This window comes from Aptenodytes patagonicus, chromosome 1 (genome assembly GCF_965638725.1).
Source record: "Aptenodytes patagonicus chromosome 1, bAptPat1.pri.cur, whole genome shotgun sequence".
NCBI lineage: Eukaryota > Metazoa > Chordata > Aves > Sphenisciformes > Spheniscidae > Aptenodytes > Aptenodytes patagonicus.
In genome coordinates this window covers 89,580,655-89,605,580 of record NC_134949.1, presented here as the reverse complement: position 1 = coordinate 89,605,580, position 24,926 = coordinate 89,580,655, and the positions used below count along the sequence as shown (strand labels likewise).

Sequence of the window (24,926 nt, the reverse complement as noted above, 5' to 3'; positions counted from 1 at the left end):
TTTGACTTCAGTAGGGCTTTTGACATTGCCTTGAACACCACTCTCATAAAGGCAAATAGGTCTCAGATGGTATTAACATGAGAGGGCTGTGTGATTGAAAAGCAATTCCCAAACTGTAGCAGTGGATATTTTCCTGTCAATAGGAAGGTATATGAAATTAAGAGATCTGATCTGTCTGCTAGGATTGATTACTTTAATTAGTGACTTGAACGGTGAAATTGACCTTTGACTTCAAATTTCTGCAAATAACACTGAGTCGGGTAGTACCGCACTTTGGAGGCAAGGATTTGAACAAAGGTTTAACATTGCTAAATCACAGAAAGAACCTCGAAATAGTGAGGTGAAATTCAATAAAGACAAGCACAAAGTATTACACTTTGAAAAGAAAACTTGAATTATCAAATTCAAAATGAGGAAAAAATGTGTAGTCTTTGGTAAGATACCAAAACGTACATCCACTCAGGGCAAGTACTTTAAGAAACCCATAATTCTGCATTGGAAAGTGTGGACTATATGGAGAGCCACTTCTTTGTCATGAAGACAACATGACTAGGGAAGGACAACACACTGACACCACACTGTTCTCCTGATTTGAAATACGCACAGCACCAAATGACACAAAAATTATTTGCAGCTGCCAGAACTACCTTGGTTTGCAGAATACCGGCCTTGTGCCATCTGTCACATTGCTCTGAGCAACCTGGCATGGCCCTGACACGCTTTTGCTTTGCTGTACCTCCTCCTGTTCCCTGAAGCCTCTCCTCTCTGTGAGAAGACGTGCTCCCCAGCCTCCTCCCTTCCTCTCCTCCCACATGCCAGAGGGCTGCCGGCCCTGCCAGAGGGACCTGTGGGTCTGCAGAGGGCAGTGGGTGAGAAGGGAGCTGTAGAGTTGAGGAGCCTTGAGCTCTACAGTGTGGGAAGGGGAAGCCACGAGTCTCCCAGTGCCACCACTGCTTGAAAGTCCCCCAGGACAGGTCACACTGTGTCCCGGAAGGAGGCAAGACAGAGTCACAAGAGCCCAGAGGTGACATTGCACAGGTCTCCTGGTCTGCACAGCATGACACTTCAGGCTGAAAGGCAAACTCGTGTTCGAGTGTCCATCTTCCAGCAGATCTCAAATGGGGGTTTTTGCCCTTAATACCACTTCTTGGGACTCTGACAAAAGGCAGGGTGACTTCAATGGCAGAAATCACAGACAATCGTTTTGTTTTTTTCTCTTGGCAGGGATCACACAAAGGCCCGAAGATCAAAATGACGGCATAACGCACTCTGACTCGTTTTGCTGAGCTTTGCAACTTTTACTCCAAAGACTAGTGACTCCCAGGAAATCTCAGTCTTGAAAACAAACCCCACAACTTGGAAAGCTTCTGTGGCCAGTCACCGCAGCCGGAGACTGCAGGCTGGCTTTATAAAACTGCGACTCCTACAAGTTCATCCTCAGTCTGAAAAACCTTTCAGGTTGCTTTCTAGTAATGCTGTCTTCTCTGACTTAAAAGTGCACTCCTCCACCATGGGATCTGACACAGTTCCCAGGCGTGTTTTCAACAACAGAACACAGGAGGGGTAAGCTGTGAGAAAGAGACCCCTGGCCCTTTCACAGCCCAACAGTATTGCTCTCATCTTGCTGAAAAGGTTGAGTAGCACAGTATTGTTTGTAGCAGCTTCATGAATGACTCAAAGCATGCAAGATGTACCAAGCCATGCTTGAATTAACGAAATGACATTTTGCTGCAGCCTTTCACACCTTTGCACTGAACTGCAGCCCTTCACACCTTTGCACTGAACTAAAAGACGAGGGCATTTATCTCAAAGTTACTAGCAGCCAAAAACAAAGGTTGGGGATGGCCCCGTGCGAGATGCATTGGAGGTGCAAGCCGCCACTCCAGCAAGCCAGCAGAGCGCGGGGCGAGGACGCCCCTGACTCGGTGGGCCAGGGGTGTTGAAGCCCTGCAGATGCCGCTGCCGTGGCCCCATCCCCATGTGCCTGACGACGCCAACGTGCCCCTAAGCTCACAGCGCAGCTCCCCAAGGGGAAAATCTCCCTGACAACCGCCTGCCAAGGCCGGCTCAGATTTTGGGGCCGGGCACAGGGAGGAGACCCTCCTCCCCGGGGCCGGCCAGCCCGCCGGCCTCCCTTCCCATCCATTCCCCTCTCCTCCGCTCCCCGCCGGCCGGCGGAGGGTCCTTCCCCGGGGAAAGTTGCTCGGCGCCCCCCAGTCGAGGGGCGGGGGTGTCCGGGTCTGGCTCCCCGCCTCCCCCGGCGCCTGTGCGTGTCGCCGAGCTATTTATTTAAATTGCAAATAAAGCGCCTCAGCGCCCGCCCTGCCGGGGAGAGACAGTCCGAGTGCCGCACCGGGCAGCCGGCCGGCGGGCGTGAGGCTGCCTCGAGGGGCCGGCAGCGGCAGGGACGAGCCCATGGCCGGCGGGGCGGCCCCGGCCCCCGGGGCTCTGCTCTGCGCCCTGCTCTGGGTGGCAGCGGCGGCGGGGGGCGGCCCCGGGGGCAGCCCCGCGCCCGGCGCCTTCGGCCGCGTCTACCGGGGCGCCGTGAACATCAGCGCGGAGCGGGTCTACGCCTTCGCCTACAGCAACGAGTCCGGGCAGGTAGGAACGTCCCCCGGAGCGCCGGCTTCTCTGCGGCGGGGAAATGCACCGTGGTCCCCTCCACCCTCCCTTTCTCCGCCGGTGTGGCCGGGGGGGGGGGGCGCCGGCGCCGCTGCGGCTCCGCCGCTGTGCGGAAGCGGGCCGGGCTCTCCCTCCGCGCCCGCGGTCCTGCCCGCATCCTCCCGCCGCCGCGGGGGTCAGGAGCCGCGGTGCACCTGCGGGCTCCCCTCGCCCTCCCGCGGGCTTCCTCGGCGCGGCCAGGGCACCCTGGGGCTGTGCGGCAAGAGGGTGGCGGCGTCCCAGAGGGCACGGGGTGGGCAGGCGATTTGGTGCATCCCCCGGACGGGGGTTTGGTATCCAGCGCTTCTAGCAGCAAAATGGGTTTAAAGTCTAGAAGGGAATTATGAGGATAATGGTACTACCTAAAAAAAAAAAAGGGTGGTGGTGGTGCACTTAATAAGCCTTTTTAAACACCACTTTTCACACTTGAGCGCTTCTGTACGATCAGGGTGCTCTCCCCTGGGAGCCCGGGAGGTGAGGCAGGGCTGCACAGGTGAGGTGTGATGTGAGGAGGCTGCAGAGCAGCACTGCTAAAGCCATGGCTGTTTGTGATGGGGAAAGAAGCCTGTCGTTTATGTATGCCTAGCTATTGCGGGTTTCCCCCCCTCCCCCTTTTTAATGTCGTGTTTATCTCAAGCAGCTAAGTGGTACCTTGGAAACTCTGCCCCCATTGTTTGGATTGGGCGTTAATTGCTGGATAAGATGTTCTGATGTACCAAAAGATGGTGAACAGGGCAAATGAATCTTCCCTCCTGTCCTCAGTTGCACAGGACAAGAGAAAATGGAAAACATTACTTTTTCCACACTATATTTCTAATGCTTCAATATGAAGTGAGTTGGTAGAGAGTGTGATAAAAGGGGGGGGGGGGAGGGGGAGCATGGGGAGGTGGTGTTAATCATCCCTTGCTTTGCTTTACTCTGAAATTCCAAAAGATCCAGACCTTTAAAGACTGTCTGTCTTCTATTATGTGTGTTACTATGTAATAAAATGCACCTGGTATTTATGGGGCAGGAGTTGCATGTCAGGGCTATGATGCAACTGAACCCAGCTTTACTTAACTGTTGCGTGTCACCACTGAACCCAGGAGGTCAAAAGCACATTCTGGGCGTGAGCCTCCTTGTAGAACCTGGTGGTGATGTAAGTTAGGCTTCTTCGGGTGTTACAGGTATTGGGTATTATGATGGGGGCTTGTTAGCAGAGACAGCATGTGGACTGACTTCAGTTAAAATGAATCTGCTTCCTTCTATTGAATGTGCTCTTTGAAGCCACATGTTTTGCCAGACACCTTCCAGAAAAAAAGTTTTCTCTCCAGGAGAACAACTAGGGTGATAGTGGAGTGGGAGGAGGCAGGGAGGGAGTACATGACTGCTTTGTGGTGTTTGCAGGTATCTAAATGCATCTTCTGCTTGATAGCTACTTTCAGACACTAGGCCATTCTCATGGCTGTGAAAAGCCACCCAGTCCAGGCTACTGCCGCATTTAAGCGGAAACTTTAGTGGACTAATCTCCATGTTTCTGTATGCTGGAACATAAAATCTCTGCAGAGATACTGAGCTGGTCAAGAGCATATCTAAGGAGGGAAACTTCAGGTTTGAGGCTTAGTGTTTTTTTAATGCAGAACTCTCCAAGCACTGCCATGAACATGCTTAAAGAGGGTCGTGCAACCAGCTCCTGCTATGAAAACTAATTTGGAAGAGAAAAAACACTTACATAAAGATGGACTGTGCTAGGAGGCTTTCTGATGAGGGGTACCCAGAACAGGTTCTAAGGATAGAGAAGTCCTAGAGAAGAGAAGGCTCCAGGGATACCTTATTGTAGCCTTTCAATATATAAAGAGGGCTTACAAGAAAGATGGAGAGACGCTTTTTATCAAGGCCTGTAGTGACAGGACAAGGGGCAACAGTTTTAAACTGAAAGAGGGTAGATTTGGGTTGGACATAAGGGAGAAATTCTTTTACGATGAGGGTGGTGAGGCACTGGAACAGGTTGCCTAGAGAAGTTGTGGATGCCCCATCATTGGAAGTGTTCAAAGTCAGGTTGAACGGGGCTTTGAGCAACCTGACCTAGTGAAGATGTCCCCTGCCCATGGTAGGGGGAGTTGGACTAGATGATCTTTAAAGGTCCTTTCCAACCCAAACCATGCTATGATTCCTCACTGGGAAGCCCTGCAGATGCTATTCCTGAGCTGAAATAGCAAAAGCCTTCAAGAAGGTATCTGGCCTAATCAAGACAACTGGCTGCAGGTGTGTACAGCCCCCTCCCCAGCTGTGGCTCTGAACTGATGAGAGGCAAACATGATGGGGTCTCCTCTTGCCAGCCTGATCAGAGCTAGAAGTTGATTTGTCCTGGTGGTCCTGCGTCTCCCTGGTGATGAGGATTGCTCAAAGTTTGGTGGTGGAAATCTTGACTTTAATCTGGGACCATGCTCTTGTGGGGAGGTTTTTCTTGTGCAAGAGTTGTGAAGATGCTTAGGGGCATGCTGTCCTCCGGGTAGTTGTTGGACCTTCTGAAGGAACACAAGTCCTGCAAAAACTCAGTGTACTAGTCCTTGCCTTTCACTGCAGTTTTTAGCCTCGAACTCTTAGTGAGTGGAGTGTCAGCCAGTGTTTGCCAGTTGCCTGCCACTTGCAAGCTCTCTGCTCTTCCTGGTCCTTTCAGTCTTCTCCTGTCTCTGTGCTGATGGCAGGTCAGCCAGAAGCCTCTGATACCTTGAGGCAGATACCACATGGACCATTAACCTTAGTTACAGGAAATTTAATTGAATAAAAACAGCATTTTCCATGTGGAAGGGCTGCAGTGGGTGAGTTTAATTGCTTTCCCTCTGCAGCAAAGCCAGGTCTGGAGTGGTCTGGCTCTGAAACAGGGATTTGTTTTCCTGATGCTGTGGGTTCTGCTGTCTTCCCCTCTCTGCTGCTCTCTCTTATGAGGGCAGGCCTACAAAGCGAGGGACAACTCAGAGCCAAGGACAAGGTGTGAGGATTGGCTTGTGATCCATTAGTCCTCTGTAAATGCTCTGATTGTTCACGTGCTGTGGCTGCCAGGGCACATCTGAAAATGCAGCTGAATAGAGCAATGCTTGAATGATGGATGAGAGAAAGGAGGGAACAAGACTGCTACTCCTGTCTGGTGCTTTAGAGACATTGCTTTCTGAAAAGAGTTGTGCTTATCTCAAAGGATGTTCTTCATCCACATAATCTTCCATACTCCCTGGGATACAGGTATGCATGCATGAGGGAAAGGGAAAAGCAAGTCCTATGAGATTGTTGATGAGCAGATGTATCCAAGGTGAAGAAAGTCCAACTCGGGGCTCTGGAGCAGAGCTGGCAAGTCACTTCCCTTCTGTGCAACTCCTGGGTGTGTAAAATGAAAATAAGGGTACTTACATGCTCACCAAGTCCCCTAGCTGAAACTCTTATGCATGTATACATTGCCAGGTCTCTTCACTTTGTGTGTGGAAGGGGAAAACCCCTCCTATGCGCTATGCAGGAATACTTCACCATGTATCTTGAGGCAGGAGAGCTGTCAGGCTTTTTTGTACTTGGCAACTAGGATTTAGGCTTTAATTCCTGAGGTGGAGCTGTAGAAGTAAAGCTGTGCTGAGGAGGAGCACAGCCACCTCTGCGGCAAGGGTCTTCTAGAGTTGGCCTGTGAACCGAGGGACGTGTCAAACTCCTTCCTCATGGTGGAAAGTCTTAATTTGTTATGGGGTAGTCTAGTCTAGTTCCCTTTTCCTCCTAGCAGCACTTTGAAATTTCCCCCTCTGCACAGTTGTTTGTTTAATGTTTAACTGTGAATGTAAAAAATACAATGTTAAAACCAGCTGTTGCGCCTGTCACTATGTACCCATGCTCTAACAGCAAAGGCAGGTGTGCATGATTAGTATCTGGTGAACGATTAGTTGGGCAAACAGGATTATCTTACTTTAGAATTGTTTAAACTGGAGATGTCCAGTATGGGGAAAAAAATGAGCACACTCATGAGCATCTCCAGTTCCACATACTCAACATGTCCCTACTTGGGAGGGAGAAAGGAAGGAGAACTGATTTGCTGGACTGCCTGTGCAGCGTGTTCCTACCCAGAAGACTGAACAAGAGTTGCAAAATATTTCTGCTGGATTTATTGGAGAAGACTTATGTGACAAGTGAGAGAACCTGCTTAGTTCCATGATTGCAGTAATACAAGGGCTTCCAAAAAGGAAAAAAAAAAAAAGGGGTGTGTGTGTGTGAGGACTGAGGGAATTCAGAGTGAACGACTTTTCACCACTGTAAGCTCTGGCAGTTGCTAATGGTTAATGTGCTGAAAACACAAATGCCACTAATATTGTGCTTGTGGGTATTTCCTGTATGAAGTCTTGAGTGGTGCAGGAGAGTATAATGAGGAAGAAGACTGTTGGAGACAACAAAAGCTCTTCTTCCTAATCAGAGCTTAGGTCAGCTGAATGTGTGATTTGGAAGATACATGGCCTATAGAAAACCAAGTCTCTACCATGTCCAACCCAAACCTATCTCTCAGGTGAACAAGTTTTCAACTTTCCATTTGTAAGCAAAGCTGCTGCAATCCAGACACAGCTCTTGGACATTTATGCAGTGCATCTTGGTTGTGATGAGCCCAAAAGCTGAGCAGTGGGCTGCACCTATTTTAGGAGAAAGAGTGGGTAATATTTTCCTCCTCCTCCTCCCTTGCCAGGACTAGGAACAGAGCCCCAGTCTCAGTTCCCATATGGCTCAGCTTTACTGTAAGCTGTGATTGACAGTAGATTAAGCTGTGGCTTCTCTGCTGAGCAGTTGTGCCATGTGAGGATGTGTAGCCCTGGAATGACTGTTTTCTATGTGGAGGCTATCTGAGGGGTGATGAGTAAAAAATTATCCTCAGTGAATGAGCGAGAGAGAGGTTGTGTGTCACCATGGAGGCTTGCTAACATCATTACCCTTCCTTCTTTCATGACTGCAGATGGGATAAAGTTGGCTGACCTAAGGGAAGAGGGGAATCAACACTAGCAAGAACAGAAGTCTTTCAATTAGATGCCTTAAACTTTGTGACCCTCTAGTAGAGACCAAATGCCTTTTCCAGCCCAGAGAGCATGATGCATTTGGGTTCCTCTGTCCCCTAGTGAATGGGTCTCTGATAACCTAGGTGTGGATGGCAGTTGCACTTGCTTTGCTCTAGGCAAGGGGCCAGAACTGGAATTCGCCCATACGTTCCTCTGGGATTGTGTGATGAGTCACTTGCTCAGACCAAAGCCATCTGTTGTAGCTGCAGGGAAACTCCTTGATCTGCTACACAGGGCAACCTGGTTTAGTAAGTGGCAGTGATCAAATCTGTTTATTGTTCTCTGCTGTTTCACATGCAAATGTAGGTCCCACTCCAGCAGCACCCGTGTCTATTATAACAACTCTAGGAGCAATTTTTTCACCACCTGCTTCTGAGCTGTTTTTGGGCTTCATGTGTAGGACTCTTCAAGCTGGAACTAAACTACCACAAAGTATTCCCTTGCTCTCCTGCACGTCTTTTCCATAATGTTAGTCTTGACTCCAGCCCAAGTTTCAGCCCACAGCTACACCATGCAGGCAGTAAAACTTTAGTCTCCTGTTTGGAGATGGCCGAACCTGAGCTATAATGGGGGGATCAGGTTAGGTTCTGTCCTTAATGCTGAGTGGAAGCCCACAGTTTTAGCCACAGGGATACAGGTAAAAAACAAATAAATTGGGAAGACTACAAATGTTTGAACGAGAAGATCTCCTAAGGTCAGTAGAACTCCTGTTATTGCAGGATCTCCAGGGCCTGAACACTGTTGCTTTTTGGTTGCTGGCTCTAGTCTGTTCACCACAGGACACTGGAAGGGCCTCAGCACACCATTTCTGGAGCCTAATATTAAATTCTGTATGAGGCAGAAATGTAGGCACAATATCAAAGCGAGTTATAGTATATGATGTCTGAAGCCAAGCAAGGGTCAACAGAATCCCTTTGGAATAACTTTTGTATATATGATTTATCTTTTTTAAAGAAAAAACCAACCCTAGGAGGTGACTGTGTAGGCAGTGTAGAGCACACAGCACTTGGAATGCTCTTGCTGCTTCTCAGTGGGGTCTCTTGGCCAATTCTCACCCTGCCCAGAGTCACGCAAAAAGCTCTTGCTTACAGGAGAAAGCAAAAGTAACCTATGAAAGAAATGGCGTGGGGATCTGCTGTAAACATGAGCTTGACCAGTGTTTTCTGCAGCAGAAAATAAAGTCTTGAAAACTTTGGCTCTGGTAAAACTGGGATATCCTAAGTGAAAGAATGGTGTGGGAGGTGGCTTTGCTTTGAGCTGGGGATGGGATCATGTGCCCACCTGAGATCCATTCAAACTTAAATTATTCTTTGGCTTTTAGGATTTTGTTCTTTGTGGGTTTCCCTACCTAGAGGGGCGAAAGAGAGCACATCTTGAAGGAGGCTATCAGTTTGCAGGCTTTAGGAAAAAAGCCTGAGAGGTCTGCTCTGGTTTCTTGCAGGGTGGCCCACAGACCTTCAGATGGTGACTTCAGTGCTGGCAAGAATTTTATTTTTATTTCTAATGTGTAAGTTAACGCTGTCAAGCCCAATAACTTGTCATTGAACTAAAGCATCTCTTTTGAATTTGGATGTTGTTCTAAATCTTAAAATCACTCTCTTCTTGTTGGGTTGTCCTGTTTAAAATCAGAGCTGATCAGGTTTTGTTGTTCCCCCTGCCGCCCCCTTCCCACCCCCCAAGTTGTTTAGATTAAAAAAGAAAAAAAATTCTGAATAAGAGTAACTTCACCAAAATGTCTGTCCTCAGTTTGAACTCTTTCCAAGAACACTGCAGCAATTTATCATACTAATATTTGCATTGTAAGGGGAGGCTGAAATGTCCTTAAATAACTTGTGCAGAAGTTGTTGGGTTAGGAAGGTGTGCTTTTCCTATACAGACCTCATCTGCTATTTCAGGGGATATTTAGGGAATGAAAGTGCAGTCTATAAAAGCTGTATTGCAAGGGTGTGCCATCTGCTTGGTTTGAGAATATAGTTTAGTACGTTTGCATAAGCAAACGTTATTTCCTGCTACGTATACTTAGAGAAATGCAGAGGATTTCAGAAATGGCCTTCCTTACTTTCTTTATGCTGATGTTTTTCTTTGGGCATAGAAATAGCTACTTCAGTGTGGTTTAAAACAAATGAACGATGGTTTTTTTTGAAAAAATATGTATCCTACATGTGGATTGAATTAAAAAAAAAAACAAACACCACAACATCTGAAGTGTCACTGAGGTGAAGAACTTGGGAGCCACAAAAGAACCAGACATTTGTGTTGTGACAGTAATCCCTGGAGTTATTGCCGTGAGCTTGGGGTGGTGGCAAATTTGGAAAGATTATAAACCCTTTTGTTTCAAGGGTTGCCCTAGCCCAGAGTTCCAGCTGCTGTGGGTTAGGAAGACGCTATTTATTAGAGAGTAGTTTGTTCCTTAACTGGCTGTTCAAAAAAGGATTTATTTGTTTATTTTTAACATCTTTCTGAAGTCTGAGGGTGGTCAGAAACAGGTACCTACTTCATCCAGCATGGCAACTTCAAGTTTTTCTTTCTGGCTGTCCTGGAGACTTCCTAATGACATTGGTTAGAGGACAGAATTTCAAAAAAGGAGAAAGATAAATATTAACACGCTTTGTATTTGTCTTACTTCCATTTATGCTGCACAGATACTGTTGCAAACGAGTGAACTCATGGGAATGTCCATGGCAGACCATAAGTCCACACAGCATATTTGCACAAAGTGGAACTTTAAAATGAAAAGTATTAATCCTGGAACAATTACGTTAATGTGACTGAGGCTGTGCTTGATATATGCAGAGTCTGTCACTTAGTTTATGCTGCTTTGAATATTTAATACTCCTGGCAGAAATGCTGGAAGAAAACTGTGGGCCAAGGTTATTTGACAGATTGCTTTTGGCAGTTAAGACTTACTGACATTAGGGCACAAAGTCAGACAGAGACAGGCTGAAATGGAATGCTCCTCTGAGCTCCACTTGTTTTGTTGTCAGGCAGGAGTGGTGCTCATATCTCATAAGAGGGCAGGAAAGAGGTTCTGTAACGCCTGTCACTCTGTCGCATAACTATTTTCTTTCAGGGTCTCAGCTTCTCCCTGTTGCATTGTCAGTGGGAAGAGCAGCTGAGTTCGACACTGACAGGTATGTGCTTCAAGTACTGCCTCAATTGCTCTAGCCCATCCGGCTGAGTCCTACTTCACTTAATTTCAGGGTCTATATAAAAATGAAGCACCTCTTTCTTGTGCAACAGCAGGCAGCAGCAATTCAGTGGCTCTTGTAGACGTATCCTGCGCTGAGACCTTCCATTGTAACTAGCAGCCTGTGGGTTTGCTTGCCGGATGTGTTCCCTGCCCACTGGCTTGGCTTGGTGCCTTGTCAGGCTCACAACCAAGTGCTGTCGCAACGTGGACCGATAATCCCCAACAGTCTCAAAAGGAGCGGCTTGCGTGTGGGTGCGGCGAAGAACACGGCAAAGTCCTGGTGTGATTCGAAGGTTTTGCCTAGCGTGAGGTGGTGGAAAGGAATCCACAGTAAAGCTCTTGAAAACCTTTGCTTGCAGCAGAAACTGTTGTTGCAACCTCCTGCCTACCCTTAAATTCACATCCCTGCAGTCTTAAGCTGATGTGTAATCTCTGTGGGAAATGCAGACTTAATAATCAGTCCAAGGACTCTTTTGTGTCAACAAAAGCCTCGTTTATTTTGCTTAATGTTTGCAGCCATTTTGGTCCTGTTCAGCTGTGTGAATTTGGGACTGGCTCCTTCTGCCTGTTCCCATCTTGAGAATGGAATTCAGATGCACTTTTTTTTATCCCCCCCCCCCCCAATCTCCAGGGTGGTGATAGAACCGAAGTACAAATATTTGTCTTTCCTGATCTAACATGTTTTTATATAGTGCTGAGAGCTCTCTCTTTATTCAGCTGTCTAACTGTTCTGTCTACCTTGAAATACAGAAAAAAGCTCAAGGTCAATCATCTGAGAAACAAAACTGTCATGAGCTTGGCTGGTGAATAGAGATGTACATGGCAGAGGCTTGGCAATGGGAAGGAATGCGAGGAGCAGAAGTCTCTAAAGCAGTCCTGGTCCTGCCTCAGCCCTGCAGGGCAAAAGGCAGCAGTATGGTTATTGCTGACAAACGTTAGTGCAGGGCCTGGCTGTCAAAGGGAGCATTTGGTACATGAGGTTGTTTCCCAAGATCCAGCCTGGACTGTCCCACCTCAAACCTAACCGCAGGTACCTGCAGGAGGTGAGGATTTCAGCTTGGAAGGTACAGATGAAATCTAGCACTGTATTATGGTACCAATATAGACAGCCTCCATCTGTGTGTGTACAAGGAAGGGGAAGGGAGAGGTGCAACTAGTTTTCTGTGGTGCTGGAAATGGTCTGCTCCAGAGTGAAGTCCCTCAGCAGTGGTGGTGTTGCAGGAGTGATGGCAGCCCGGTTGACCTTCTTACTGCCCAGGCAAGACTTCTTCCTCTTCTCACCAATGCGAAGTGAGTGGTGGTGGATGCAGAGGAGGCTCGTAGTCTTTTGTTCTAGTATGAGGGTTTATTATTATTTTAAATAAAAACTGTGCTTTTTAGCTGGAGTTCCTCTTGTCTCTACATGCAACATCGGTAGGATCTTATTTCTGTGTTGGGAGGGAGGATTGTATATGATGGGAGCAGTGGTTCTATAGTGGGGAGGGGTTCTTGTGTCAGAACTGCTTGTTCTTAAAATGAAATAATCTTTGGAATGGTATGGAGGAAGAATGGTGTTTGAACTAAATAAATCACCTTTTTTTCCTTCACCTCCTGCTTTTTTCCACTCTTCAGAAAATATTTTGCTGGAAGTGATGCCCTTGAGGCAAACACCAAATGCTGACTTTCAAAGGGACAGGTGGGACTACTAGCACTGGCTCAGTGGTGAATTTACTAAATCTGTTGCATGAAAATGTATATATTGTCTATATTAAGACACAGAATCTAGAAGCAAAACGTAGATTAAAAGTTTAAGGTAGGTTAATTGGAAGAAGGCCTGAAAAAGCACAAGCATTAGTTCATAGGTGCTACGTTGTTATCCCTGTCCCTTGTGATGCTTCTGCTAGACTGTTCACCCTGCCAGGCAAAATGACTTTCTCCAAGACACTAATTAGAGTTCCTTCCACTCTGTAGCACAAAATCAGAGTGATTGACAGCAAATGAGAGAGGCCCTGCTTGCAGTTAAATGTTAATCCCTTCTCCACTTTCCCAAGCCTCCTCATAATTGCACCTAGATTCTGCTGAACTTTGTTGCTCTGATATCCCCAAGCTCATTTGCAAGTGGTGGGGAGGATCTGGAGGGACTGTTAGTTGGGAACTTCTTGTGCAGGTTTGGCCCGCAGGCAAATTCCACCTATTTTATTGCCACGTTTTGGAGGAATAGCTATTATGTCAGGCAGAGGCCTATCAACCAAAGCTTTGTGCTGCTGGGAGCTGCTGCTGTATCTGTGACACTTGTGAGGGGGAGAACAGAGCTGTATCCTGGGGCTGGGATCTGGCCCCTCCACTGAAAGTGCAGGATCTGCCCATGAGAGGCCCTGTGTTACTGTGGTGATGGCGGCAGGGTAAATAACTAGATAGACTGGAACCTCAGTGGCCATCTGTCCAACTTCTTAATCACTCTGGCTTTTGCTGGGCTTTTATTATAAAGATTTTGATGGGGTTAGGTGGTGTGATGCTCCTGATTGATCTGGGTTATGTGCAAATGTAGGAATTCATTGCAAGTGAATTGTTAATATGCTGAGATGAAATTTAAAGTACACTGGGATCTTCTTAATGAGCTGTTCTGCAAATGTTGCTTGTGACTTTCTGATGTTCCTCTCTGTCTGAAGCACCCTATTTGAGTGTGGCTTGGGAAGCAGCTTTGCCTGTGGAGAGTGCAGAGAAAAAGGTGAGAGGAATGAAAGAAGTGTGATGGAATCACACCTGTGAGCTCCTACTTAGGCCAGAGGTGGTCCCGCCTCGATGCAGCTGGATGCTGCCTCAGATACTATCAGACCTAAGGGAGCTCAATGCACCTGAATATGGGCTTTTATGGGAACAGGGCAAAGGAGCTCTAACCAGCTGTTACAGGGAGCAAATACAGAGTGCCGAACACAGGGAATGTGGAGGGAAGTCATGTATAGTGGTAATATAGCATATACCAGTTTTCATGTGGGTAAGAAATGAGAGTAAGTGCTTAGATTTTAAAGAATATTGAATCTTGAGAATCTTGCCTCCATCCTCCTGGTAATCCTATTTCTTACTAGTATAACACTAGCAATATTATAAGATAATGGAAATGGCAGGAAAGCTGACTAAATGTTGTAGATGGCGTATGGTCAGCTTAGTTTTGTGGAGAGAGGGAAACCAAATGAGGGGTCTAACTGCTGTATCACAGCAGAGGGGAGGGACCTTCTCTCCCCCCTCAGGCTTCTCCCTATCAAAGCATTAATCATCAAAGCTCTTGTTTTCCTCCCCTTGCCCTTCTCTGGGATAGAGGTTGTGGAGTCTCCATCCATGGAGATATCCAAAACCCAACTGGGCAACTGGCTTTAGGTGACACTGCTTGAGCAGTGGTGTTGGACTAGATGATTTCCAGAGGTCCCTTACAACCTCACCCATTCTGTGATTTATAGCAATGTCCTTTTGAAAGGTGCTGTATGCTACCTTATACCATGGTAGGCACCAAACATGTAAGCGGCCTGCACCTTTGCCTTTGTGGTGAAGAGGTGCCACAGGGGCAGTGATTAAACTTTTCTTGTAGTAGGGTGTGGGCTGCAGGATTTGCCTCCTGATACTGGCCTAGATGCAGAGCAGAAATCCTAGTCCTGAATGTTTGCTCTGCAGCAGCTGTTGCTCTTGAGACCCCCAGTGAAATGCTGCAGCCCTTCTCTGGCATAAGGGTACAAGAGGCACAGGTAAGCCACATGCTTAGTATCCTCCAAGACTCATATGGCACAAGCTTTGGTCATCAGGATCAAAGATTAGGCTAGACGGAGGTGTCATCTTGGGGAGGTCAGTTCCACTAATTTTATAATAACCTTGGGATCAGTAATTCATGTACTTACATGAACAAAATTGCTTTGAGGTCTGTTTGCAAAGACTGAAACTTTGATGCTCTGCTGATCTCTCACCTGGAGACCCTAGCCTGTTTTTCAAACCCTGGCAGTCCTCAAAGAGGAGGAGAGTGGGATGCTTGAGTGCTACCCAGAAGAGAGACTACAGATCTGTTACCTGGGGAGCAGAAGCATTGTTGTGCAGCTGCTGGAAAGAGTCAGAGGGAAGTGACTCGGGGGTGTGTGTGTATGAATGCACCCCAAGTACTGCAAATGAGGCAGCTTCTTGGCCATTCAGTACTGCAGCAGGAGGGTGACAGAGATGTGTGCTGTGAGCTGCAGGCTTTATAACACTGTCCCTCTTAAACTGATGTTTCTGAGGGTCATAGAATAGAAACTGTACAGGGAGCAGATCTCGGGCTTTGAATGTCTCAGTCACTGTCCCCAGTTAAGCTCTGAATGCATTGCTTGCGGCTCTCTGCCTCTTTTTGCACACTTAAGTCTCAGCATCTGTAAAATGGAGATGATTACTACTGTGGGCATATAGCATGTCATTGCAAAATCAAGAGGCCTTTCAGTAGTTGTATATTAACTATGTGGGGGAAGCTAAAACTCGCAAAAGTCTTTGGTTACCTGAGTAGGCCCTGCAGGCATCTGGAGTGGCAGTTGCCACAACAGTAGGGCTGCCTGAAAATAGATGATCAGTCCTTAATAGAATGAATTAATCTTGGCGTTGCTTATTGTTAGTTAAGTAAACATCTAATAGCCTTGGATTCACAGGCAGGTCTCTTCCCTGCCTCCTTCCTCTCTTCCCCCCCCCCCCCCCCCCCCCCCCGTCCCCCTTTTTTTTAATCTCCTTCCTTAAAGGAGACTTGACTGCTCTTAGACTAGTAAAGCACCTAATGGGGAAGAGCCTTGAGATCTCAAAAAAGATATACTCAGTGCTTTCACCTACAGGTTAAGGAGAGAGAAGCAAGTATCAGTGTTGACAGCAAAGAGGAGGCAATTTGTAACCCTGTGCACATAAGGGCGGTAGCTCTTGCTCAGGGACATTCCAACCACTGTGGGTGAGGAGCAGCAGGAGCTCAAACTGGGATGTGGAGTGGCAGCAGGAGGCCTGTGCTGAGTAGGGCCTTGAATGGCTCCAGCTTGCAAAATTTTTCAGCTGCATTATTGCACCTGCAACCATGGTCTTAATTAGCTTTCCTTTCACAGGAAATGAAAATGCTAAGTCTTTTGGCTAGATTCAGCAATGGACATTAAGGCTAGCAGGAGGGTGTCAAGGTAAAAATGTGTGTGAATGGAGCGCTAATGAGTTACTGTATGAGAAGTTTAACTGTTGGGCTTGTCCAGGAAGCTGTTACATAGGTGGCTTTGCCTTGTAAAAGAAGGGAGAATTACGGTCTACAGAGTTGCCTTGGGCAGTTGCAAAGCTGCAAAGCTTTCGCACCTGGAGTACTGTGTCCAGTTCTGGTCTCCCTAGTACAAGAAATTTATGGGCTTACTGGAGTGAGTCCAGTGCAGGGCCATAAAGATGATTAAGGGACTGGAGCACATTTCATATGAGAACAGGCTGAGAGAGCTGGGACTGTTTAGCCTGGAGCAGAGAAGGCCCAGGGGGATCTCATCAATGTGTATAAATACCTGGTGGGAGGGAATCAAGAGGCAATGGGCACAAACTGAAACACAGGAAATTCCATCTGAACTTTTTTTTTTTACTGTGAGGGCACAGTAAACAAAGACTAGAATAGGTTACCTGAGAGGTTCTGGAGTCTCCATCTGTGGAGGTATCCAGAACCTGACTGAGCCCTGAGCAACCAGCTCCAGCTGACCCTGCCTGAGCAGGAGGCTTGGACTAGGTGATCTCAAGAGGTTGCTTCCAACCACAACAATTTTGTGGCTCTGAAAACAAACCCATTTCTGGGCTTTCCAGAATGGGAGATGAAGAAATACATAGCACAATGAAAGGAAGAGCTACTTTCTGTAGGAAATGCAGTCAGATAAATTCAGATGCTTCATGAGGCTGTTCTGCAGTGACTCCTCACTTACAGTTGTAGTTTGTCTCCTTTCTGCCCAAGTGCTTTTATCTATCCTGCTGGTCCCACATGAGTTCTTCCACACTGCTGCATAAAATGGGACTCAACATGGTATAAATTTCACTAGCATGGTGAGCAGGCTGCCTTCAGAAAGGGTCCTGGAGGGGTTATAAGGTGGCAATGGTGGAAGCAGCCAAATCTGAGGACACAGAAATGAATCTTCCATTACCTAATGGCTGATTCCTTTGTCAGCAAAGATTTGAAAGGATTTCAGCCTTTATATGCTTCTTAGAAAACATCATCCATGGGGAAGGAGCAGAGGTGCCAAGAAGTGAATGAACAGGGGGTGTCAAGTGGAAATAGGAAATGTAACAGGCCTGTAAACTGGGGGTGGAGGATTTTTTTTTTTCTCCTCATGGAGGTGAGTCAATACTTGGTTCTCTGAAGATCTCACTTGCCATCACTATCACTTATTGGATTAGTTGAAATAAATGTGGCATGCCAGATGATTGCCAAAACCTTGAGAGCTTATCAAATTGGGTGGCTAGGAATTCAAGCAGGGCTGGAGGGCTTGAATTTGTTACATACAGTGATATGTGTTTGATACAGTTTGATATTATTGATACAGTGCAAAGTATCATTTGCTGCCTCCCTTCCAGAGCAAGTCCAGTTCCTTAGATGTAACCAAGATGTGTCTTGGTCCTGCTTTTGCTCTGCTCATTCCCACCTCTCTGGGGCTCTCTAGCAAGCTGAGGTAGGACATAAGATGCACGTGTGAGCTTTGAGGGGTGTGGGTTCTCCTATGCTACTGTGCACTGAGGCCACACTAGTGACTCAGATTACTTGTCCCATGTAATAGCTGCAACATTCAGTTTCCTGAAACATCTTCAGGAATATGTTTTAGAAGGTGATGACACAGCTTAAATGACCCTTTAAAAAAAAAACAAAGACTTTTTTTTCTTTAACGTGTCGGATATCTTCTCCCCTCCTTTTCGGTACAGCAGGTCAGTTATCCTGATTCAAATTACTTTAAAAAGCATAAGGTGGGGGGGAGAACACTTTGGTTTGAGTAACTTTTTGGAAAAAAGATGTGATGATCCTGACCTTGGTACTTTCTGCTTCTAAGTAGACATAACACCTTCCATAGCGTTGTTGCCTGCATGCCTTGACCTCTAGGAGAGAATATTACCTGTAGTCCTAGACTAAGGCAGTTGCCCCTTTATAGCCCTATTACGGTGAGTGGTGGTTGAGCTAAAGCAGCCTGAAGGGAAGCCATCAGCTCAGCTGGTGTGACATGTAGGATACGGTAGGGTCACAAAGGGCAAGGATGGGATGCTTATGTCCTGTTAGGCATTGCAAGTTACTATCTCCTGCAAGGGTAGGAATTGCTGTTTCAAATTGGATTCTTAATAGAGGTTCCCAAGGGGAACAGGCTCCAAGACTTGCCTGTCATCTTTGGGTTTAAGGGACTGCCTCGTCCAGCAGTGAGCTACGCCACACAGGCACTTGCTGCTACCAGGTTCCGGGCTGCATTGGCAGGACACAATATAAGAGTTGAGGCCAAGATGGAGGCATAGAAGGGTTATGAAGCTTTGTGCTCTACTGGGATTTACAGCGCATGAGGTGGAGTCTGAGTATAAATCATTCAGCTGTTGCCCTGCTCCCCTTCTCCAGTCTGATTTAGCAGGGAGGGAGGTTAAGTTAATAGTGCTGCAGCATGTGTAGCATGGTTATATCTGTGAGCCAGCCTAATTCCAGCCACGAGCTCCCAGCTGCTGTTCCCATGAGCAGCTTCACTGGCTGGGTGATCTCGTTCACCCAAAGGCTACGTGGGATTACGTCTCCATGAGGCTCCAGCTCCTACTGCTATGTACTCCTGAAGGAGGTGGGGGTGTTTTCTCTCGTTTCAGTACGAGCTGTATGAAAGGGGGTAGGCGGCAGTCATTCTTGTCTTCCCATGCGATACTTTGTTCATTTGTGAAGCAGGGCACGTTCCCCACATCTGATGCAGGGCTCCACAAGGCAGGCAAGGGTCTTGCAAAGCCCCCTTAGTGGTAAGGATGCAATGGCAGACCTCAATACCTTGCAGGCTTAATTGGGGGAGAAAATGCTTCCCTTTTGGACAGGACTCGGAGGGCTCTGCTTTGTTTGGTGAATATTAAGAAAACGCTTCCTTGCATCATCATATGTAGAAGTGTTCAGAGATGTGGTCTCTGTGTGGTATTCCCCCTCTCTTCCTATTAAAATCTAGGAATTCCACAAACTGGCCCAACAGACATTTAAGATCACATAAAATGTCTAGTGATGGTCTCAGACTATGAAATACTGGTATTAAAAATAGTCCTTCAGCCTTGTGTTGGTAGTGTTGTGCTTGTCTACTTATGAAACAGTATTTGATTACATGGCTATGGCTCCTCAAATAATACACTGTAGAATACAGGTAGTGTGTATCCTTACTTGTGTAAGCCAAACGGCATGAGAAACTAATAAAGCTGGAAAATACACTGTGCCATTGGAGACAAATTACTTGCTGCATATGCACTGTAATGCAATAGTGGGAAGGGCTGGGATTTCCAAAGGGCTTAAGATTAAGTCATAGAATTATTCTTACTGTGTCTTAATAGATATCAAAAGCTGTAAATTTTTTTATGAAAGAAAGATAGAACTCTCTCCTGTGTTTTGTAGGATACCTCAGAGCAGTTTTTTTTCTCTTGGCTGACTTTTTGTAAACAGTCTGTGAATTTCTGTTTATGTGTTTTTCCTCTTAGAATCAATATTGAAAATACTTAGTTTGCTGAAAGGGAAGATCCGAGGTGGGAAGAAGAGGTGCTCTCACATGTATGCAACTTTCACTTCTGTGTCCAAAGCCTGGGCAAACTGCAGAAGTAGTACTTTTTTCTTTTTTTAATACCGCTCAGCATTAGCATATACTTCAAATAGCCAGTACATTTCTTAAATTGAGAATTTAGAAGAAGCAGAGATGCAACTTTCTAAGTCTTCCAGTGAATACAAATGAATTGTACATTTAAAGTAAACCTGACTGTCTGCAACATATGCATAACCCACGTAGCTTCTCTATTCATGAAGACAATGCAGAAGAGAATTTCCCACTGCCTAGCTTGCATTTGTGAGTAGTTGAGGATGCATAACCCAGTAGTACCATTTGCTGTGGGTCTGATGTGAGCTCCCCATTGCACTGTGCTGATGCACGCAGCCCTGGAGGGTTCGCAGGCTGGTATCCAAGCAGAGGCAGTGTACATTGCATCACCTGTGGAGGTGGGCTTGCTTTAACTGTTTCATGGGCAAAAGCCTGCTGAACAGGCAGCTGGAATGTGTCCTTTCTGCAATGATAGTTGGTTTCCCCATGGATGGAGAATGGCTCCATGTGCTTGCAGGCCTCCGGCTTGACCATCGTGTCTTCATGCTCCTTATATTTATTTTCTTGTTCAGTTCCAATGTTGCCTTGTTTGGTTTCCTGTTCCTTGTCACAGTGACTACAGCAAACACCTATAAACAAGCAGCAGCTTGTTCAGTCCAGTCCCTGCGTTTCCCACTTACACCAACGTGTGCTAGCTCGGCTCCCCCAGCCAAGCCAGGCAGCCACAGAGACTAAGGAAGCCACAGAGTAACCTTCCAGTGCTGTCTGGTGGTGGTGGCCTACTGTGTTGATACCCTTCAGGTGTTACCTGTAAGTCTTGCTTTGTGATGGTGTTTTTCTTAACTTGGTTTTAGCACCCTACTGTGAAATTTACTTGGAAACAAAATTGCATATGTAGTTTTTGTGGTCAGAAGGAAAAGCTGGAAGGCATGCCAAAAGAGTATTGCAAAGGTTTAGAAACCAGAAGGCAATGGAAAAAGATTCCAGTGTTTGCCCTTCTATCTCAAAGGGGTTTTAATTAAATTATTTATGATGTTTTTTGTTGAAGATTTTATTTTTTAGGAATTGGTGGCTGTAGTCTCTGTATTATGGTGATGATGGCAGGAAAGTTGATAATGGCTTTCAAGAAGGTGTTTTGTTCCAGTAAACTAAACTCCCATGTGACCCTAGAATCACTAAACAAGAATAAATAGGAAACTTTCTTTTACACTTGTGATTGCAGATGCAAGCCCTTTTTCTGAATCTGGTGTCCTCAGTGTAAGCATAAGCTGCCATCTCAGGTAGCTGCCCTTCTGCTACCTCTCTAACTCTGTATGTTTTTTTTCAGAAGGTGGCATCCCCTTCTACATTTACTCTTCTTGGAGGGTATAAAGTTGAGATATCTATGAAAAGTCTTTCACTGATCTAGTGAGAGTCCATTCTAATTTTTCAAGATGTGGTGGGTTTAAAATGTGTATATCTTATCTACCTAATATGCTTTCATCAATTAAAGGCCTCTAATCGAGATGTACCGTCTCTTCTGATGAGTTATGTATTCTCATACCCTGTTTTCTTGAACAATGCGTGCAGCTCTGGAGAGGGAACTGAAGAGAGGTTATTTTCAAATGGAAATGGTGCCATTTCCATTTGGTGCAGAGAAACTGCTTGCTTGCTTCTCAAAGCAAATAGTAAACTGAGGGCCCTCTATGTTTTGTGTGTGTGTTTGCTTAATTTTATACAGAAGTTATTCAGGTTGTTCCCAATTGGGTAAGTGGAAGCTACTGAACTGTCTTCCTTTTACTTCTACTGCATTTGTCCACTGTGTCTTGTCTGACAGTCACCTCTGACCTGGGGACAGGGCTGTGATTCTGGGTTAGAGCAGCAGCAAGGAGGCACTTCTGTAAATGACCTCTGGATCTGAATAACCAGTCCCGTGACAAACACTGCTGATCTCCTTGTGGCTATTGCCAGCATGTAGGTCAGACTGAGGAAGGGGACAGGCTTCTCCCACCTAGATTTGGAGCTGTATTGTTCTTTGCCTTCGGCTAACGCCTATCTGTACTCTCCTTTCTCTTCCCACAGGTAGATGCAGTGCGGGTGTACGTGAACAGCAGCTCCGAGAACCTCCAATATCCTGTCCTGTTTGTAGTTCGCCAGCAGAAGGGAGTGCTGTCATGGCAGGTCCCACTAATTTTTCGAGGCCTGTAAGTACTGGAGTCTCTTCCTGGTAACATGCTTGTCTGCCAGCTGTATTCAGCATCAGCCTTCCTCTGGTGCTAGATCTTGTTACTTGTGTAGACTGCAGGGCTTGGTTGCAAAGCATGCTTGCTCACTGTCAGCTGAACGTAGGAAGACCAAGATTTGGTAGGTAACCTCATTTGGCAGCGTGCTCTTGTCTCTTACTTTCTCAAATATGTAAGCGGAGTACAAGGAGACTTGTCTGCTGGGTATCTGCCTGTGTCACTAGATGGTGAATCTACCAAATGGCATTGTTGTCATTTCCACAGTTGCTTATGGTGCGTGCAAGTAGTTCTTGGGCTCTAGTTTGGATCAGGGTTTGAACAAGCTATCAAAAGAGCACCCTAACTGCTGGATTACAGTGCATTTGGGGAATAAGGGTTCTCCTCTGTTTCTCACCCCAGGTATGCCTAAGTTGAGTCTATTCTGGGGATGGTGGTTGTCTTGGGAGTGTTTTCTTTGTGAAAGTGATGCTGCTGTGTAGCTTCAGCAACCTCAGAGATAGTTGGGCTGCAAGTACTGAGACTTTGCAGACACCTTAGACCATCTCAGATGTGAAGCTTCATCCTGTGACTGAAATCCAGGTGCTAGGCAGCAGGTATCCTGCAGTGTCTTGCCTGATGCAGGGGACGATTACAGCAGTGGCTGTTCTGGGCTGTCATTGCTCTCTCTGCCTCCAGCAAATGGCAGATGTACTAGATCTGCAGATGGCACAGGCAGCCTCAAGGGAAGTGAAATGCTGGGCATGGCCAGTCCCTTGTGCAGACCACAAGAGGCAACAGAGGTGGAGTTTGAGCTCTGAATAAAAGACTGAATGGTCTTGGCCTTTCAGATCAGTATTTCAGTTATGCAAGCAGGGGAAAAATAACGTCATTCTTAGAACTGCAGAACAACTTGTAAACTTCTCTCTCTCTCTCCCCCCCCCCCATCCAATTTCCCTTCCTTCCTTCCCCTGGCTGATGTAGGTATCAGAGAACCTACAATTACCAAGAAGTGAGTCGGACCCTCTGTCCCTCTGAGCCAACATCTGAGACAGGACCCTCTGACCAGATTATATTTGTGGACGTCTCTTCCATGGCACCATTTAATATTGCGTATGAGCTGCTAGTCACCAGGCTTGAGAACTTCCAACTTGAGTAAGCTGGGATGCGAGAATACAGATGTAATTTCTTCATGTATCTGTAATACAGGGATTTGGTCCATCTACCTACTCTTCCCTTCTTTTTCCTTCCCAGAAAAAAAAAAGAGATTATTTTTTCTTTTGCTTAATCTGAAGGTACTCTGTGTGTATTCCAACTCTGAAAGTTTTAGACTTCAACATGCTGGCATTTCTTTTCTAGGACCAACAAAGCCTTTAACTTTACTGCCAGTCCTTCCCAGCCCCAGGTAAGGAGGAGTCCTGCGTGGTGTTGCTTGTGTGTCTTACCACATCCAAATGGTTGACGAGATCCTTTGTTAGAGATGGCAAAAGCCTTATCTGACTAGGTCGTTTCCCTCTTAGGATGCAGGGAAACTTCCTTACTGTTGAATTTTCTGTGGATATAGTGAAGAGGTAGTAGTGCCTCAGCCCCTCTAGGGTCATGTTTGGGTTCTCTTGCAAAGCAACTAAGTGAACCAAAAAGCAAGACCAGAGCAAATGAATGGTATCTGCAGTTTAGGAAATTCCAGAAATGTACAGAAGTCCAGAGGCCATTGGACTGCTGTACTTCGTGGGAAGTGAGATGGTGTGCACCAACGTCTTGTTCCAGTGCTGGGTCAATTGCCGTAGCGTGACTAGCTAAGATCCAGTCTTTACTGGAGAAAAATAAATATGTAAATAAATAAGCTGTAAAGGTACAACAGAACTCAGACTGCTATTCGTTGCTTAGGCAGCAAGTCAAGTTGCGAAGTGATAAACAAAATGCCTGGTAAGTCTGGTTATTAGTTCAGAAGAGAGCACACATGTGCAGCACATCCAGCTGAGCAGCCTTGTTTAGAGCCCAGCGGATACTGCAAGTCCTCTCTTGAATGAAAATGCTGTTGGCAGTAACTATAGTGATACGGGAGCTCGTAGAGCTGGGAGAGTATGTAATTTACCCAGGCTGTCTGGTACTCCATTTTTGTTGTTGCTATCACTGTTAGTAACAACGCTTAATTTTAGGTTTCCTATTACCGGGGATCCCAGCTAATCTTTTTTGCTGTCAAATGTCTTAAGTTGGTTTGCAGATACATGCAGTATTTTATACTATAGAACCATAGGGAATGGTGGTGGCTCTTTATAAACCCTCATTACTTAGGATCTTGTAATTTGAATGTAGAGTGTTTAGGATCTGGCCTGGAATTAACTTTGTGATTTTGGTCTGTTATTTGTCACAATTAATATGAGATTGGTGACTTTTAATTACAGGCCACATGTAGAGAGTAGAAGATGAGTGCTTCTTAATTGGTATAATGCTGAGGTTTTTGTAAATCGAGGTATTAAGTTGTCTGCAGGGGGAAGAGAGGAAAAAAAAAAAAGGCAATTCAAAATCTAGATGAGTGTTGGAATAGCCCTAAGACTGGAAAAAGACAAGCGTAACAACCAAAGGAGTTGTTGTCCAGAACCCAGCTCATGCCTGAGGGCAGAAGGAGAGATTAGATATGCTCGTATAGGTCAGGAGTGTTGTCTGGGTGTGTTTATACCATTCACAGTCTGTGCAGGAGAGAACTGTAGGTCTCAATGCCCCTTATGTTACTTCTGTACTCTGATATAAGTGTGGCTTAAAAAGAAAGTTATAGAAGGGTCCTCATGGGTGACTTCCTGAAGGAAGTTTCCCTAAAGCTTTCCAAGGGTAGCGCACCTGGGAAACCAAGGAGCTCAGACTGCTAGTGTCCTTGCTTGGTGGAAATAAAATGCACTCCACTGAAGAAACCGGCTTGGTGAGTTGTCAGTTTGTAAGGACTTGCGGTTGGAGCCAGCACTCCCTCAGCAGTGAAGGGACCCTGCTTGGAGTAGGGAGGATGGTGAGAATAAATGCTTTAGTAGAAATGGCAAACTTGGAAAAAGCCTGGGTGATTTCT

General features: G+C 46.2%; 1 protein-coding gene across 5 annotated transcripts in view; it reads left to right on the top strand.

The window, feature by feature from the left end:
• The first annotated feature begins 2,487 nt into the window (after positions 1–2,487).
• SIDT1 (SID1 transmembrane family member 1) overlaps positions 2,488–24,926 on the top strand; it is a 56,444-nt gene continuing 34,005 nt past the window's right edge. For 2 of the 5 annotated variants that reach the window (XR_012996180.1, XM_076348215.1), the window contains exons 1-4: positions 2,488–2,601; positions 21,732–21,853; positions 22,853–23,023; positions 23,228–23,273. Coding sequence is in view for 4 of the 5 variants with exons in the window: in XM_076348215.1 (XP_076204330.1) it covers positions 22,962–23,023; positions 23,228–23,273 (108 nt within the window). In the remaining variant the exon portion in view is untranslated. Of the gene's footprint in view, positions 2,602–21,731; positions 21,854–22,852; positions 23,024–23,227; positions 23,274–24,926 lie in introns of those variants that run through there. The other 3 variants (XM_076348240.1, XM_076348229.1, XM_076348248.1) reach the window with 2 other exon arrangements.